The sequence below is a fragment of the Manacus vitellinus genome, unplaced genomic scaffold, assembly GCF_001715985.3.
Source record: "Manacus vitellinus isolate BGI_N305 unplaced genomic scaffold, ASM171598v3 scaffold_4_pilon, whole genome shotgun sequence".
In the NCBI taxonomy this organism is placed as follows: Eukaryota; Metazoa; Chordata; class Aves; order Passeriformes; family Pipridae; genus Manacus; species Manacus vitellinus.
Window position 1 is genome coordinate 3,347,353 of NW_021940604.1, and position 19,234 is coordinate 3,366,586.

Here is a 19,234-nt window from a genome sequence, read left to right on the forward strand (position 1 = left end):
TTTTTTGGCTTAGAGATTTTTTTTAATATATTCATACTCTTTCCCATTATCCAGATCATTAATGAATACATTAAACAAGACAGAATACAGTACTAGCCCCTAGGGTATGCCACTGACCACTGGCCTCCAACTAGATTTTGTGCCTGTGAACACCATGCTCAGGTCCTGTCTGCTTAGCCAATTTTCAGTCAAACTTAGTGTCTGCTTATCCAGTTCATACTTCTTCAACTTGTGTGTGAGGATCTTAAGAAGTTAAAAGCCTTTCTGAAGTCAAGGGAGGCAATATCCACTGCTTTCCACTGATATACCAAACCAGTTGTTTTATAGTTAAAAGGTTATCAGACTGGTCAGCTTTCCCTTGGTGAATCCCTGATGACTGTTCTTGATTACCTTCTTGCCCTTGGTGTGCCTGAAACTGGTTCCCAGGACTAGCTGGACACAAATGAGCCATTAATATGGATGATGTGAAATTGCATGTAGGATCCCGGTACTAGTCATACTGACAGAAGTCAGCTCGGTAAGGGTTAGCCTAGCACAGTATTTTGGGCAGTGTCCTTTCAACCTGTGTTGTCCTTAGAACATGGAGTTATCACGCCTGAAGTAACAATAGAATTTTGCCCTTTTTGATGCTTATATTGACCTGATGCTGTTAGGTCATTGATAAATAAATAAATAAATCAAAATAAACTAAAAAGAACTTCCAGGCCTTTTGAGTATCTGGGTGATGTTGACAATGCCAAGTTGGCAGACAGAAGTAGAAACTGACTTCATGGGACATGGTTAATGTGATTTTTAAATTATACTGGGAGACCTGAAGTATTTAATGGACTTAGAATGAGTGAGAGGAGGCTGCACAGGTGCTATTTGGCACCCTTTGCTCAAGGATATGCATTAAAACCCAACTGTTTTTCTAACCAGTACAGCCATTTTGTGTATGACCTGGATGACTTATGATTGTTTTGAGGCACACTGCCGTGACTCTTGCACAGGCAAGCATTTCAACAAAGATAGAACTTTTCCATCGTTTGCTATGTTTTATCAGATGATCTGTTAAGGATAATTAAAGTTTTCAATGAGTGCAGCTTGAAGCTTGTTTTGGGCAAGTTTATGATGAGAAATCGGATATCTCTTCTTCCTGCTTGTGTCATTCTGACAGGTGTGCTGGCCAGGGCAGAACTCACTGACCTTCTCCTCTTCAGGACCTACCCTGACTTTTTCAAGTAATCATGTAGTTAGAATAGGCATAACCTTCCATTAGAGTCACTTACTCAAGTAACTTTTTTTTCTCCTGAATAGAATGCTGTCTCAGAATTTATAATAAAACTGTGTTTTGCCCTTGCAGTTCATAGGAGTCAGAAGCCCACATTCGTAATTTGTACAATGGCTAGTAACTGTAGAAAGACATCCACATTTGTGTTTTATCTTTGCAAAATGAAGGAATAATGCAAATGCACTGTTACAATGCTTGCATCTGTCATTTTACATTAAATACCTTCATAGTGATATTAGCTCGTTGAGAACATCTAGATCCACAGCATGGACCTCAGTCTTGGTACGAGATCCGCTATCAGTAAAATAATATAAGTAAAAAGTCATCGGTATCTATACAATAGCTAGAGGGGAATGAAGCATGCATTATCAGTGTGTTTCACAAATATTTGATGCAAACAGTGGTTGATCTTCAGGAATCTTGAATTCAATCTGAAATCTGGAAGGCTTCATTTATGTGAATAAGTTCCTCTACCCTTTCATTCCAAATTAGTCTTTTTTTTTTTTTAAACCATCCCTACTGGACTAGTTGAAGTCTTTGTCCTATCTCCCTTCCATATCTTTTGTCCCTGGCTCCATCTTTTTATACTTAAGACTCCTCATTTGAGAAAGTCTCATTCTCCTCTGCACCGTCTTCTGCCTATGATCTCTTTGCCTATCTGTCGTAAGTCTTCTCTCCATAAATCCCATCCTTATCCCCTGTCAGTATATATTGTCTCATTTCCTTATGTGATTTTTCACTTTTTAGTATTTCTCTTTCTCATATTTTTAGTCTCTGCTGACTCCAGATCTCTCTTCATAGTTCTCTTCACAGGTCTGACAACATTTTCATCATATTCCTAATTTTTCTGCTCTCTTAAGTTCTGTTAACATTCAGTCTCCATCTTCTGGTGTCCGCCAAGCTTTGTTCCCACTTTGTTCTTCACATCTTTCTGGAGTATTCCTTTGTGTCTCCTCTGCCCTGAAATTGCACAGCATGTTTCTCTGTACAGTGTAAAGTTTGCAGAGAGTCACTGAGACACAGGAACAATCTTTTCGCTGCTCTTGCTTCAGAGGATAAGATCTGAACCAGATGTCACTGGCAGCACCTGAGAATGGCAGTTGTGGGTTAAACCCTTGTGAAACCTGAGTTGAACCTTGCAAAGGACCATTGCTAGAAATTGCTGTTGAGGATATGTGAATTTGAGGGGTTTCTCCTCCCCATCCCATCCCCCCAAAAGGCATACTCTCAGAAACAAAGTCTCCATTATGTTTGAATCTGCTACTGTCCCTCCTTTAGATGTGAGGATATGGTTCATGTCCCTGCTAGTCAGCCTGGGAATGCTTGTCTTCGTTGGGGAAAGGTCACCAAAATTTTTCAACATGAGCAAAAAAGGGCATTCTTTCTTTAAAAGCCCCAGGGGAATGCTTTTGCTGAAATCTCTTAGAACAACTCATCAGGAAGACAGGTTTCTGGTGTGGAAAGCTTCTTCCAAGTAAACGTGTCTGTTGAAATTATATACCCTTTGGGGGGGTGGGGGTGGGCCTTTCAAGGGGAAATATTGGATGTTTGAGGTAGATACGTGTTGTGGCACCCATGATTAAGGGAAACCCTTCAGAGAGGAAGTCAGTATTGGAATTCTATTGTTCCAGGTTTCCTGTCTCCCAGCGCTGCAGTTAGAGGATGTCTACTTCTACATTTTAGGCAATTAGTTAAAAAGAGTGTGCGCATTGTCACTTGTGATGTGTTAGTAAAAGCTTGTGCACTGGGTTGCTGGATAGCATAACTCTGGAAGTTAATTCTTTCTAGATTCAGAAGGTGGGAATCCCAATATAGCTAAGGTATCCCATAATGCTGCATACCTGAGGAAGATACTTTTAGGTTGCTGGCATAAGTTGCTTGCGAAGATGTTACTCTGGGAAAAGTGCCTCTGTTTTACAGCACAGAATTCCAACACCCGCCAATAGAAATGGTTAATTAGCAGAGCTGCTCTTTTTGAGCGTTTTGTAGATTAGAGTGCTTCACAGAGTGCTTCAATGGAAAGTTTATTGAATGTTACTGAGAAAAACTTTTGATATGTGAGGACGTTCTGATCCGTCCTGTACGAGCATCCTGAATTTTATGGCTCTGCTGTAACCATCAGACTGTAATGATGGCATTCTTACGAAGCATTTTCATCACTTCTGTTTCACTTAGTATAGGATGCATTGATGCTCAGTCTCAGAACTAGTATTTTTCTTCAGTGTATTAAAGCCAGAAGTTAGCATACCATATGGTTTTAAAGCCATGGATGAAAATCTCAGCTTCATGTACAGGTACTGCAGTTTTGCAAGTTTAGTCTGCATGATGAAGACTGCTGACATAATTTATTTGTCTTAAATCTTGAGCACAAAAGAGAGAACTCAGGTGATAACTGAGTGATTTTTAGGCAGTTTACTTTTAGTTTTCTCCTAAACAGAGTGACAATTTAGAAACAGGCTTACCTCTCTTGGGCCACCTGCAGAGCCTGTCCCATATAGAGAGAAGAGACATTCAGTTTAGATTTAAGGCAAAACAATGATATTCAGAGTGAGAGTCTTCCTTTGAGCGTTTAAAGTAGCTTAGCACACATGCTGTCCTTTATGACTAGGAATTGAACATTATAAAATTAGCTTAATGAGCTTTTATAAAATTTGGATGAGCAGTTTAAATTACCTGCAAAACAAATATTGTGGTCATGACAGCGATAAGTTTAACTGTCATTAATATTTGTTACACTATTGAGCTGAATTTTCTCACTGCTCTTTTGTCATCTCTGAAGAGTGAGCTGTGTCAAATTCTGATCAACCTCCTTAGGGAAAGCTTGGCTTAAAAGCAAGGAAAGTTTTCTCCAATGATATTGAGATACAATAGCTGAAACTAAAGCACTCTACATATCCAAGAGGCCTTCTCAAAGCCTATGAAGTTTAAGCAGAGTTACAGCAGTATAAATCGGAGCACAAAAATGTTCCACTTATAAAATCTGTAATGAATTTGTAAGCAGTTGTATTGGAGAACATCAGTGTTGTGTTTTGTTTCTGGAGTTGCTGTTTACAAATTAGGACTCAAATCCTCAGTGCAGACTGCTGAAAAGTGAGGTGACTAAGAACACCACAAGGTAAGTTACCAAACAGGTATAAACAGCTGTTCTGGCTACCTTTAAAGAAATACATAAAGTAAATCAGATTTCTTCGTTCTGATGCAGTGGGATTGTTCAGTTTTCTCTGCAAACTTCTTGCTTCCTATATGTTAGCCATATTAAATAGCCTAAAGCAACCTAAAGTAATGGAAGTATACACAAACTGTTGTTCATGTCTTAAGCAGTTTTAGATGTGATTGTTTCTGGAATTCCAGCATCCTGAACAAAAGTGTTTTGCCAGATACATAGGCTGTAAGCTTCTCATCATATGTGCCCTTTAATGATACCTAACAAAAGCAGAAACAAAACCCAAACCTTGTTTTGCTGAGTAGGATGAGAATGATTCTGGGCTTTGGAAAAAAGAGGTTTTAAAGATGTGCAGTAGGAATATATTGTGTTGTGGACAACCAGAAGTAGCCTAACAAACAATTTACGTGGTGTAAACATCTGCTTATGTTGTGGCATGAACAGGGAGCTGTTTGTAAACTAACTTCATAGGAAGCACAAAAGCCAGGGTTAAATATACTGATGTATGTTTTTTTCTTATCTGCACCATCACTATTTCAGTCTTATTTCTGCTGACAACATTCATACATTTCTTTCATTCAGCATGTTCCCAAGTACTTGAAAGACACTGAATAAAATATCATTGCTGCCTTGTGTTTCCTCCACCTGTACTTTGCATCCAGTTCTTATGTTACAGCTAGATTGTAGAAACTTGTTGGGACAGAGGCTGTCAGGTGATTGCAGAGCTTCACTGTTTGACTGGAACTGCAAACGTTAAGACAGTACAAATCTATAGCCATAGCTTTGTGTTTGTTTTAAGGTCAGCTCTGTATTTGGATAGCACAAAAGGGTTAGTTATACTGCAGTAAAAAATGATCTGCCTATAAATGTGCAGCGAGCCTTTCTTAAACTGTGGGTGGGAGAGAAGTAGAAGGGAGGGCTGCTGCTCTTCGAGAGTGCCACAGAATTGCCAAAAAGCCTGGCTGCTGTTGCTCTTGTCCTCCCTTGTCTTGCAGCAGGGCGTAAATCAATCCACCATGCTGTTTGCAACCTCCTACCCACTTTCTGAATGTGAATGAATATAGATTAAAGGATGAAAGTTAATCTTCCATTCCAGAATGCTTTTTTTTTGGGGGGGGGGGGCAGGGGGGGAGCAGGGAGGCAAAGGGAAGATGTAATTAAATAAGGCAAGGGGAAGATGTAATTAAATATGGAGTGTGCCATTTAAGAGTGCTGGTGATAGGCAGGAGGCTTCAGGAATGAAACATCTTTTGACTGTACTGAGGCCGGAGTGGGAGGCTGTATCCCTGGTTAATGGGATATATAAAGGCGGGATTCAGAAAGTAACAAAAGAGAGGTCTGTTCACCTCCACCCTGTGGCTTGCTGTTGCTTACTGGCAGCAGATACGGAGCTCCACAGAACAGAGCAGCAGCAGCTACTTCAAAAGCAACAAGTTTATAGAGCGTGGGCAGGAAAACTGTGAGGAATAGGTCTGAGAGCTAAGAGGCAGGGAGAGGAAGTGCAGCTTATGCTGCAAAGTTTTCAGTAAACATTACAGTGCTTTAATGAGATGTTTTGGGTTTTTTTGTTCGGTTGGTTGGTTTGTTTTGGTTTTTGTTTGTTTGTTTTTGTTCCCTCTTCCCCCCCCCCCCAGATGATTGGGATTTTCTGTAAAGAAATTTCAAAATTTGGAGATGATACCTTAAAGGCAAACAAGTTTCTGCATTTCCAACCAGGCCATAGTTTCTGGAGTTTTATTGGCTAATTATAGCCATTTCAATTTTGATCCATGGAAATATTTGACCACTTTCAAATTAGTTATATTGTTTTTATTAAATATTATGTGTCAGTGAACAGTGTTCTAGTAATCCATGACCTTTAAACCTGAGCATTTAACAAACCACATACCAGTGGTCTCTCTTTTCTGCTTTTACTATTCCTGCAGATGAAGGTGTGGAGGTAGCTGCTATTTTTTGTGGTTTCAGGAGAAGACTGTTTTGCAAATAAGACGCTTTTAAAAAGTTTTTACTTGCAAACCACCCACTACTATAAGGTTCTATTTCATTTCATATATTAATAATAAAAGCCATCCATAAGTCTCTGGGATGTGGTTACTAAGGTTAAGATAAATATGTGTTTAGGACGTGTGCAGATTTTCTTCATTATGCTGGGTTTGCATTTTCATTCTTTGGAAAACAGACTCAGTTTCCCTTCTTGTATTTTAAAATAAACATCTCTCTTCTGGAATGTCTCATTTAACTTGTAAGCATATCGAGATATCCTTTAAAAAATGTTAATATTCATTTGCCTTACAAATTGAGGAAAGTTTATTTAACCAGGTAAAGATCTATAGCACAAGACTCAGGTTCTTTTCATGGGTGATTCTTACATTCAAAGGCCAAATATGCCTTAATAATTCTCGGTGTTTTGTTTGACTATGGGTTCAATAAGCTTATAATCAGACCAACTAAGCTATGTTGTAAGAATTAATTTATAGATGCCCTGATGAACTTTGAGAGTTTTTTTTTAAATTTATAATTACTAAACACTTTAAACTGGTACTTTTTTGAAAAAACTTGAGATTATTGAATGATGATGATGATTGGCACCAATGATGTGGATTTAGAACACTCTAGAGCACTTACTTCATCTGCGTAGCAATCTCGAACTATTTGACATCCTAATTACTGTTTAATGTTTTCATTTGGCTGGCCTCATTACTGTTGCTTATTTCTTCTGTGTTTCCTCTTAACCTCAGGAAGTCACTAGATGAGGGCCTCACATAACTCCTTGATGAAATGTCAGTAAACTACTGATAGCATTTGTTATCCCGTGATCTCCACCTCTGCTCTTAACTTGCTTCTTACCACGCCTCTGAGCAGCAATTTTGAGTGCTAGCTTCTGGAAAAATTAATGTATGTGTGATTTAGCAGTGGATGCTGGCTGATACCTGAAGATAAATATGGGACATGGTTTTAATCAGTGGGTTACAACTTCAATAATTTAGTGTACTGAAATGTCTAAGTGGAGTTTCATGTGAGTTTCCATTCCCGGTGATTTACCCATGTCATCTTTACAGATGATAGATTATTTAGGAGACTTCTCTATGTACAATCCAACTTGAGTGCTTTTATTGCACCTTTTTCAAATTACAGTTTGATATAATTGACAGCCTGCCTTCCAAGGTGTCTTTTTAAGATGGGAGATTTTAGCATGAAATTCCTGCAGTTGAACAAAGGAATATTACTGAACTTTGACTGTGTTTCATTAGAGCAAAAATTCTGTACAATAAAGAAAGCAAAAATCCATGAAAGCAGTCCATCCATGCGGGCTGACAGTTCAATGCTGATTTGACTGGTGCCAGATTTTGATCCTCCAGGGAGCTTTGTAGGCACAGATAACAGAAGAAGAAAGCATGCACTGGGCAAAAAGAAAGGACATAAAATCCTGGACAGGTGGAGTAGGCATTGTAGGACATGTGCCTCCTTCCAACCCAGCCCTAGAAGGGGGCTGTGAGTTGGTGCTGGAAGCTGATATGGGCATCTTCTGACAGTGGGACAGGGGCAAGAGGATGTGCAGAGCTTGTTTTAAAGGCTCAGGGTCTAAAGCAGTGAGGGGAAACCCACAGTTGCAGAAAACTATTCTGCTGTCTCCCAGCTCTGCATACTGGTGAGGCAGTTCTCCTTGCCCGGGATGGATTCGGTGCAACAGTGTTGGGGGACCTCTCACTGTTTTCCAGGGCAAATTCTTTAGTTCATTTCCTGAGACTAACTGTGCTCTTACAGCTTGAAGTCCTGTGACAAGATCTCCTGACTGTTATGTTTTTGACACTGATGTGCCCTAGAAATTTCCAACTTTGTATATAGCTGTGCCTGTGCTCGTGTCTATGTGGACACAACTGCTCAAAGGCAGCCTAAACCAAAGAAAGCATGTGTTTTCAAGGTGCAAGACATAGTGTTAGGACTCAGGAATTCCTCACTGCTAATTCTGGCTGACATGTAACTCCTCCTCCTGTGGCTTTCCATGCATGTGGATGAAGCCAGAGGGACCTACTAGGGGTCACTGCTTCCAGTCCTTGATAGCTATGAATGGGACAGTGTTTTAACATCTATAATATAGCTGAGGAAGTCACACTGATTATCAAAAATCTATCACTCAAGAATAGCTACATGGAAAAAATATTTTTTTTCCTCTCATTCTCTAGGTAAAATTTAAATTAATGCTGTTAACTTTAACTTGTTTGCAGACCCCTAACTGTGGGGATGTGTAGAGAACTCCGTCATGATCACCTTGCTCTGCAATGTTAAACAGTGGAAAGAGAACTTAAATGTGCTTTTCTATTTTTAGTCTTTCTTCATACCATGTTCTCACGAGTGCTCTCACCATCAATCTTTGCCCTTTCCACATGCAGTCAGTCAGCAGAGTATTGCCTTACTGTATCACACTTTATTGCTGTTATCCACAGGCTGCGTGTGAGCCAGCTGCACGTGTAGATTGGGCACTTCTGAGGAAGCTGGTTGTAAGCACAGGTGAGCATGGTATGGCTTCCTCCACCATCCACCTGGGGGGAGGGCTGATGCCGGTGAGGTGGCCTCCTGCCAGCTCAGAGACTCTGCTCTTCTGCACGGACAGCAGAGAGCAAAGAGATTGATCACAAACCTCATCTAGTGACAGATTATGCAAAGCATATGGGTTACGTTGGCTGTTCCTATTTGGAGGCTGGCTGGCTGTCGGTGCTGGGAGGTGTTCTCCACTCCTCTTCCCTTGGTGGCAGGGTCAGTGCTCTGCAAGCATGTAGGCAGGTACTTTGAAGTCCAGCTGCAAGGCCCGACAGACCCATTTCCCACAAGAGCAGAGCTTTGTTACTGCTGACAAGTGGCAGTCTTATGAAAGTATTTAGAGACGCAAAGCAAATGGAAAAGGGGAGTAGGAAGCGCACGGAGCTCAGGAGCTTTCTGCTTATGTTGCTGAAGTGAGCAGAGAAGGCTGTGTGTCCAAGTCTGCATTGTTCTGAGAAGGACTCTGGCTTTGGCGGTTGATCAGTGGCAGGACCATGCCATGACATACTGTGCATAGCCCTGAGTAGGTGCTGGTCTTTCAGACCTGTCCATGCTTTGGCCTATGTGTGAGGGTTTTCCGGCTTCAGATGTCTTTAAAAGAACTCCACCAAATACCAATCCCCAAACCCCCCGCCCCCTCCATTTTCCAATAAAAGTAGAAAGTAGAAAGATATACTTGCAAAAATTTTCTTCTTTATTTAAGTTCCTTGGTTTTCATATAGAGAATCTGTATGGTGAACAGTGCAAGCATTTTTTGAGTTTTGATTTCCAGGCATTATTAATGTGCAACATCTTTGACAGAAATAAAGGATGGTTCTGATTTTTATGATGCTCAAATTGTGCATCTACAGTTAAAAATACGTGTATTAGTTAACTGTAAGAATTTAGTTGCATTAGCCTACTGTATGTCAGTGTATGTTGCTTGCAGCCTGGGTTAGTGGTTGTGGTACTCATGTGGGAACTGGAGATAATTGCTGCTAGGTAGCAAATTATCACCGTTACAGCAAAGGGCGTTTGTAAAGTTCCTCCCCTCTCTGTTCAGTTAGTACAGGTAGGACACTAAAGTAGAACTGCCACTTCTGCTTCTCCTATAGAGGAGTTTCAGAAGTGGAAGGTTAAGGGCCGGTGGATTTCTGCCTGCCACATGGAAGTGTGCCAGGCTGTCTCTGCATGACTGAAAATGACGAGGGCTTTGACTGGAAATGGGAGGTGGGAAATTGTTTCGAGAGCAATTGGGAAAGCAGATTCATTCTCGTAAGGAAAGGATGGTTGCAGTCAAAATGAGGCTGCTATACACATGTGGCCAGTTCTAACTGATTACAGAGACGGAAGAGGAAAAATATGGAAAACAGAAGATGGGGAGAGGAAAAAAGTCAGAAATCTGTTAAGATTGGCTGCATGAAATGTTTTGCTACAGGTGTCTCCAGATAAACTACTGTTCAGATTACAGGAAACCTGAACTAAAATAGTGAGCTTGTCTCCTTCCATCACAGAAGGTGATGACAACAATGATAATTATGTGTTTTATGGAGAAATCCTGACAATAGGTTTTGATATGGGGAGAAGATGGATTTGATTGAGGTTTCAGTCAGTCCTTGGACTCATAGCCAAAGGAACCAGAGAAAAAAAGCAAAGTATGTTTAATTTACATATGCGCTTTCACTTTGCAGGGCACAGCTGTATTTTAAATAATTGGAAATAGCTGCAATGAGCTGCTCTGACCGAACTTCAGCATTCTTGGCCACCTGTTGTGTGTATTGCATGCTATTTTTTGACCCACAAGGCATTCAGAGTATGTTGCTGTGCAGGTTGAATAAATTAATAAATAAAGTCAGTAATGAAAAAAAAATGAATAGAAAAAAAGAGTCAGACAAAAGGTGAATTGATACATTTTACAGTTACCTATGTAATTAGCAGAATAAGCACTGGGGAGCATGTTATAGTGGCTATTCTGTTGTACATCTGTTGCCCAACTTTCTCTTTTTTTATAAGTGTGTAGCTAGTTTGGGCAGCATGGCTCTAGATAGCATGCTACCAATGGGATCCACTTCTGGCCTGCAGCATTTTCCTCCAGGTGGTGTGGAAGTAGTACTTAGGTGGCCAAGGCTGATGAGCTGTTTCAGTGGTTCCTCTTCTGCACAGCCATCTGATTTTGGCCGAACACATCTTTGTTGGGTAGAGAGGAATTGGGCAAAAATATGCCCATGCATATGGTATAGCATCTAGGAGTAAAATTGCTTTACTAATAGCACAGATCTAGGGACTCTCAGAAAACTGAGGTCTGGGTGATGTCATGGCAGTGCCTGGCTTAGGTCCTGATTGTTTTAATATTACATATTCCTCCTCAGGCTGCAACACTACTAGAAGCTACTGAAGTTTTGATAAGTCAGAGACTAAGGCTTCATGATGTAAGTCCTCAGCTCTTAAGCCAGTGTGTTGCTGAAATCAGAGACGTACAGCAGCTTTGCTTTCTCCTGCAGCCTGTGTTTAGGCATTGGAAAACAAAGTTTCCTGATGGGTAGAATTTTTTTTCTTCTTCTTTTTCAATATTGATATTTAATCAAATTTTCAGTGTCTTGTGCGCCTGCCTCTTGGTAAACACGCAACAACACTGTTCTTTCAACAATTTTGCTTATCTTTGGTGGTATTCTTATACGCACAGTCCTGCCCTATAAAGGGATTACTAAGGACTTCTATAATATATATGTTTCTTTTAGAGCAGGATAAAAATTGATTCTTGTTTAACGAGGCAATGTGGCTTTTACCCATTTTTAGCATTATCATATTAATATTACCATTAACATTACCCATTTTAATGTGTAATTTTAACATTACCACATTAATAGCTGACCTATAATATGGGCTGAACAACAATAGATAATGTTTTTAAAGCTGTTTGTTTGTTTTTAAAGGAAAGCTTGATGGCTAGATGAAAAAGTCCCACTAATTTGCATTTAGTTTCTAAAGTTTGGTCATGGAAAATTAATTAGTATGTGAAAATATTGTTCCTCACTTTGTCCTTTTCTTGACAGTTTTCTGTCATTTCCAATTCATATATATGGTTTTTTTAGCCTCTGAGGTTAGTGTTTTCATTATTTTATTCCTCTAAAGATCTTTCTTGTGTGATTATGAGGAGGAGATGGTAGTCAGGACATTCCTTCTGATGGATTTGGCATGATGAAAGGCAAATGGGGAGAATGTCAAACCCAGCAAGGAAGGCAGGGCAGTCTGGCAAGACTCTTTGGGTCTTTGGAGAGTTTCAGGAAATGGGAGGGGAAAATTGTGCAATACCATTAAAGCAGACCTTGGTCCATAAATCAATCTAAGGAGACTGACATTTGTGAGTGGGTTTTTTCTCATATAAAGTAAGCTAAATGTTTTTGCCATAACTGCAGAGAAGCAATAAAAGGCTAGGGAAGGCAAAGGTTATAAACAAAGCATACTGTGCCGACAGAGGGTTCACAGATGATGACAAGAAACAAATAAAGTGAATAAGGCCGGTACTCTGTTCTGATAAATTTCATTGATTTCCGCACAGCGTCATTATGGTTGCAGCCTGCCCTGTTATATTGTAGCTCCAAACCTTTCATTATGGCTTTGTATGATAACAGCTGTTGAAACGCAGCAGGAGGTTGCGGTGACTACCATGGGGGTAAAGTACCATTTGCTAAGAAAATAATTAGGAAAAACCCCACGGCTGGATAGCTTTTATCTGCCTGTGGTGGTGTCCTTGCAGAGGAACATTGTATGCCAATACTGCATTTGTTTCCTGGATGAGTTCATGAAGCCTTCATAAGAGCAGAGGTGCTCTATAAAGCAGTATAATCAGACAGATCCCGCTTGCTGAGTCAGTGCAAATGGTTTGCTGCTGTGCTCTGCCTGGACTTCACGAGACCGCTGTGTGAAGACTGTCCAATGTCCCTCTTTTTCACATAAACACAGGTACCTGAAGCTTTTTGCTGCTGTGACTATCCTACTGTCAGTACCACACTAAGCAGTTTGTGCCTAGATCAGGTATCTGCTTACACCAATAACACTAACTTAAACACGTCTGTAGCCATATTTAAAAAAAAAAAAGAAAGCTAAAACAGGAACTCGGTCCCCAAATGCTGTGTGATTTCCTAACAGTATAAGGTGAGGTACAAAGTAGCTCCAAATCCCAAGAGTTTTGACCAAATCTCCCCTTGCCCTAGGTAAGCACAAGTCCATCCATTATTTTCTTCTTTGTTTCTGATCTGATGCTGAATGAGGAAGGAAGCCTGAAACACAGTCTTAAGGAACTTTTAGCGAAAGAGAGCATAGACTGTGGGGGTGTGGTATATAAGCTGATACTGGCATATGCTATGGGAGTGCAGGAAAGCTGCCAAAGCACCTGCAGGCTGCTGCTTGGCAGCAACATCAGAAAGGTACCTGGTTCCCTCTTTCTTACTAATAATTGGTAAAAGACCAAGGAGAGTATGCATATGTGGAGAAAAAAATGGGATAAGAGGACAAAAGGAATAAAAACCAGGTCATGTATCTAACACTGCTTACAATACTGAAAATAACTGTGGACTGTTAGTTACTTTGAAGAAACCCAAGCTCCAGCTATGCAGAGATGAATGAATTGGGAAGGAACTCCTCTTTATTCATTAAATGTACTTTAAATGTACTGCATGGAGATACTTATTGTAAGATTTCCATTCCTCTGCAGCCCACCCTGTCATATCAGCTCAGAGTGCTGCAGTGTTCCTGACTCTAAAATATTTTTGGAGGATAACAAATCCTTCCAATTGGAGGATGGAGCTTTTTTTTTCTTTGCGTTTATCTGATCATGATGTGTATTTGTGGGCAGAAAAGGTTATTTATTTAATACCATCACTGGAGTAGCACTGAATCTATCATCTACTTCTGCCTTTGACCTAGTGTATTTCTTGCTGCAGTTCTGTCTGCCTCACCATCCTGAACTTTTTGCTCTTCTGCAGCTTTTGAGTATGAATAAAAAGCCATGGACAAGTGCAGGGAGTCTCAGGGATGTGGTTCCAATAACTTTCTGCAGAAATGTATTTCAAGGACTGGTGTGGGCTGTGGGGCTGCTGTCAGCTAGGAGGGAAGGTAGAGTACAGGTCAGATGCCATCACAGAAGAAATGACATGGCTCTCCAGGAACCTGCCTGCTTGCCTGCCCACCGCCACTTGTTGCTCTACTTAAAGACATTACGGTTGCCTTACTTGCTTTCCCTGGGAAGAAAATACTGCGTTAGGGGTGTGATAAGGGATACCTTTAACTGGAGGTTGTGAGAGAGTGTGAATTAGTGAGCACTGGAATAGGGGGAGGGGACAGGAAATTCTTCTGGTACCTAAACCTGAATCTTGGTTACACCTGTGACTCTACTGACACTATTTCAGTTGGAAAGAAGGATATGGGCATGGAGACTCAAGTGCTGTAGTTCTTAACCTTCCTTATGAGGGCATCTAAATTCCAAAAGTCAGGTCCATCCAAACCCTTTGTCTTCACAAAATTTACATAGAGAATAAATCTTGGCCAATGTATGTGTTCTGTAATACCTTTTTCTTCACGACTCTGGAACACAGTTATATTTTAGAAGTTTTCATGGTCCCACTGATGTTTTGCAGGGTTCCTTTCTTGCAGCACCATGGAATGCTGTGTTGCTCTTGGGTAGTTGCCACACCACATTGTCTAGCCCTAGGCTAAGGGATTTTATTTATTTTTATTTCACATTGTTTCAACTGTTTTCACTTTTATTTTATTGCCATGCTCCAGCAGAATTTCTTCATGAATGTGGCAGCACATCAGGTTTCTTGGCTTATGAGTTGTAGTTAGTTAAATAGCCTGCTGGATTTGTTTGCTCTTATCTGAGAATTTTCATACTGTAGCAGCAACAGATTGAAAGGTGACATAGAACTCTTACCAAAGTGAGGGAAGAGATTGGAAAGTTGCCAGAACACTGCTGATCTGAGCTTTCTCTAGATGTCATGTTCATGTTCAATTAAAGTCCCCAGATGAGACACTATCACTCTTTTAAATGCAAAAAGAAATCTTTGCTAGACTATATATAGCAATGTAATTTGGAATGTAACTCTATGCATGGTAAATTGCATGGACATATATACATTGAGATCTGTCCTCTACACACTCTGCGTTGTTCAGTAACTATGATTTTTAAAAAAAAAATATTTTTTTTAGTGGTTGCTTTTCTGAGCCTCTGTTGCTTATATGCTTTCTGGTCTTCATTATATAGGTTTTCTGTTACTAAGACTGCATTCAATTACATTCTTCATCTCTTACTTTTACATTTTTTTTGTGTTTAAACCAGTCAAATAATCAACTAAACTGTCACTATGAATGAAATTGGAAAACATTTGTTTATCAGTAGCAAGAGAAACATTGGCTGTCACATCTAAGAGGTATAACTTAGCTTTCAGTCTTTTGTTATTTTCTTGGTTTCAGTGAACAGATAAGTACTGTTACTGTTCATAATAGAGTGACTGTTCACAGAGGGGCTACTGAAGGCTTTATTGTAATAATAAGGTGAAACTGATATGAAGAGAGTCATCTTGTGCAGTAAAACATAGCTCTGCTTACTGATCTAGAAAAGGAGGAAATGTCTGAAGACCTCTCTCTCATATCTCTTGTAGGATTACCTCGACTGTATCACTGACCAGACCAAGCTGTCCCTGGGGACAGAAGAGCGATCAGCCCTGTTTGGAAACATACAGGATATCTACCATTTCAACAGGTAAATTCATATTTAACTAAATGAAAACAATTCAACAGCCTATATTAATGGGAGAGGGCAAACCAACCAAAGGTGCTTTTATGACTCTAATATGGCCAAGATATATAAATTGAGAAATTATCTACTTTTGATTCTAAGCAAAGTTGAGTTGCTGAGATCAGATTTTTTTAGCTGTTTATTGGATGAATCAAGTGTGGTCTCCATTTTTGTTTTTATGCTGGGTATTTTTATGAATGTAAACTTAACCTGGTCTGTGCCTTAACTGAGCTTAATGCAAGACCACTGTGAATGAAACTCTTGCCTTAATAAAGAGATATTTTATTCCTACTATATAGGGTCCTTCTGTGTACCTATGTACATTACCCAGATCTGGGATTTGTAGTGTTTTATACTACTAGGGACTCCCTGAATTAATTCCCAAAACTGTGTTGAACTGTGAACTGTGTTGTTCGTTTATTGAAGTCTTCTGTTCAGTATCTTTCCAACCTTCTCTAAAACTCTGCAGATGGGATTCTAGTGTATATTGGGGACCTGGAGTAAAATTTCTTGCTTGTATAGCTAGTACCACATTGTGTAGGACCCTCAGTATCTGCAGTTTTAGGAGCATGCTACTGCTACTTTTGTCTGAATTCTCTGTTACTATAAAAATAATTAACTTATTCAGCATTTAAGGAAAATCTGAATATTTTACCGATGCAAGAAATATATTGACATAAAGTTCTCACATCTTTTATATCCCAATATTCCTGTAGAAACTCTTAGCTTTGCTATAGTTGACAAAATATCTCCCAAAATACTGTGTTTTTTGACGAGTAACAGACAATTTAATTGAATCAAAAGAGGATTCTGAAGTGGAGTGCTTGTGTCAAAGAGCATCTTCAGTGTTTTTCCATCATCATGGGAAGTTACTTTAAAGTGATTTAACTGCTGGAATCTCTGTTCAGTGTCAAAGGAAAGAGTAAGAATGGATCTATTCAGAATTTATGGACAAAGATGAAACCAAAAATCTTTTCCTGAAACTTAAAATAGCTACTGCAGAGGAATGGAAATATGCTTAACTAGAAAGCCGCTGTGTCTTGCTTCAGCTGCAACAACTGACTTGACCAAATGTCTAACAGCTGGAAAATACATGGTGGGAGCCTGCTAAAACAGACCATGAGCCTGTTTTAGAGCCATGAGACAATGATTGTAAGCTTACAGATTCTCAGGATGGAAAAACACAGTCCTGACCATTACATTTTCTGATCCTTCAAGAGCTAGAAAAATTACAGACTTGGTAGCTAGGACACATTTATGCCAGCATCATTGCAAACATTACCTAATAAAAATACCTCCAAGTATGATCAATCATTATGCAAAATAATTTAGCTGTGGGGAGGGGAAAAGAAAAAGATTTGCAGTGGTTAAAAAGAAAAAAAAGGAAAAAAAACAACAAAAAAAGCAGTTTGGGGCAATTTTAGAGATATAGGTATTTTAGAAAGGTTAAAACTCACCTGAAAGTTGTCCAAAGCGTCTAGCAAATTACGAGTGTAATTCAGGCCTTCTGATATAAAGTTTTGCATGGAAATTGAGAGTTTTTAGAACTGAACACTCATTGTAGATCAATATAACTTCAAGGATTGAGTTTACTCCTGTTTGAAATTTGGCATATAGCTTCTGGGTCCTAAATGTACTCAAAAGCCTTTTTATTTATTTTTCCTGTCAGAAAGATGTCCACTTGGCAGTTCTACATTAGTAGTTTCAGATGATTTTTGTGAGCATGATTTTGTAGTTTTAGAGTTACTTTGTTTTTCTCAGCTTTGAATTTGACCATTAATCAATGATCAAAGGTTTTAATCTTGGGTTTTTACACAGACTTTCAGATCTGAGAAATGTCACTTCAATAAATGGGAATTTCTGTCAGCTAAACTACTTAGGATTTTCAGATGTTGTGCTAAATGGCAAAAATGATGGTCAAGATGGTAACTGCTAGTCCCATGACTGTGATCTCTTTTTGGAAAGCTATTTCTTAAAGCAGAATCACTGACTGTATACTGGTCCACTGATCCTACTGTCCCTTGGGAAAAGCTCCCTCAATATTGGTTTATTTATTTGGAAGGGGGAAGTGTTCTCTAAGTCAGCATTTGCTGCCTTTCTTCCCTGGCTTTCCTGCTGAGATTCTTTCCAGTGTCCCTTTAGGATAAATTTTATACTACTAGGGACTCCCTGAATTAATTCCCAAAACTGTGTTGAAATATGCTCAAGTTTAGTACTTCTACCAAGACTTAGGAGAGGTCAAGTGAAACTTCTGCTGCTGACACAGATCATCCTGCATGGTCCTTGGCCATCAGTGACTACTGAAGGACACAAATACAGTGAAGGAGCCGTTTTCTGAAACTGCCATACTCAGCAGTTCCTGCACTCTGAGTTTCAGTGGTAAGGTCTGACTGCTTCTTCTGAGAAGCCTTCATAAAGAATGGAAGCATCCTAAAAGGCATTATAATTTGACTTATTCATTGGTAAGATAATGAATGCACTGTGTACAGAATTGTCGGTCTCTTTATGCTTACCTCTCCCATCCCAAAAGACTTTGTATTAGCTCTCTATGATGATCATACAGATTCAGATTTTCCCAGCCCATAATAACCCAAGCTATATAACTCAGTTCATGGTCTTAAGTGGCAGTGGCACTTTTATCATGATTCAGCTGAGAGAGCATGAAGTTCCTCTAATGGTGCTCCCTCGTGTTCCCTTGTGGCCTAGGTGTTTGGCACAACTGAGTTGCAGAGACCAAGAGCTGTGAACAGCATAAAACCTCTGTATATTCAGGCGAAGGGGACTAATGTTTTTTTCTATTGTTTTTTCTACCTGCTGCCAGGTACTTAAATGTAGTCTATAATAAAAACCCTGCTTTTTCACATGTCAGCTTGGTATTATAGGGATTTATTTAAGTTTTTCAGGATGACTGAGCATGACAGATTTGCTTATTTTACAGTGGCAGACTGCTCTTACCAATCCCATTCTTACCAGCCAGGTGATACAGCAGAGAGTGCAGTATAGGTAACAAAATCTTTCAAAAAACAGCCTTTATACTATGGGCTTGTGCTGAAGACACAAACCACTAGCCTATTTACTGCATAAACCTGGACTGATTGGATGAATATATAAAATCTTTAAGTGTTCTTTACTGTATCTGAAGGAGAAATAATGTGGTTTTATAAAGAGACCAGTAGGAAAAAATGACAATCAAAGTGCTATGTACTCTAAGCCATCAGGAGAACCTCTTCCTGCCAGACAGCAGGAATCGTTCTGAGCCTGTTTAGCATGTTTGATGTTATTTCCAAAACTCATGTGTGGGACACAGTCAGTCAGTATAACTAATGGCTATTGGTCACCATTGCTACAGCTTGCTTCTTTTCCTGATGTAAACGATCTTCACGACTGTGGGGTATCAAGCAAGGGTTTTATTTTTATTCCTATTTTGATGGATGGAGAAATTGAGGTGTGGAGGTGAAATTGTTGCTGTACAAAGTGACTTAGTTAC

The 19,234-nt window shown here is 39.6% G+C and overlaps 1 protein-coding gene across 1 annotated transcript in view; it reads left to right on the forward strand.

The window, feature by feature from the left end:
- PLEKHG1 (pleckstrin homology and RhoGEF domain containing G1) overlaps positions 1-19,234 on the forward strand; it is a 130,401-nt gene that overhangs the window by 85,154 nt on the left and 26,013 nt on the right. Inside the window, exon 5 of the mRNA XM_018078320.2 lies at positions 15,611-15,711. Within this exon, the coding sequence (XP_017933809.1) occupies positions 15,611-15,711 (101 nt within the window). The remainder of the gene's footprint in view (positions 1-15,610; positions 15,712-19,234) is intronic.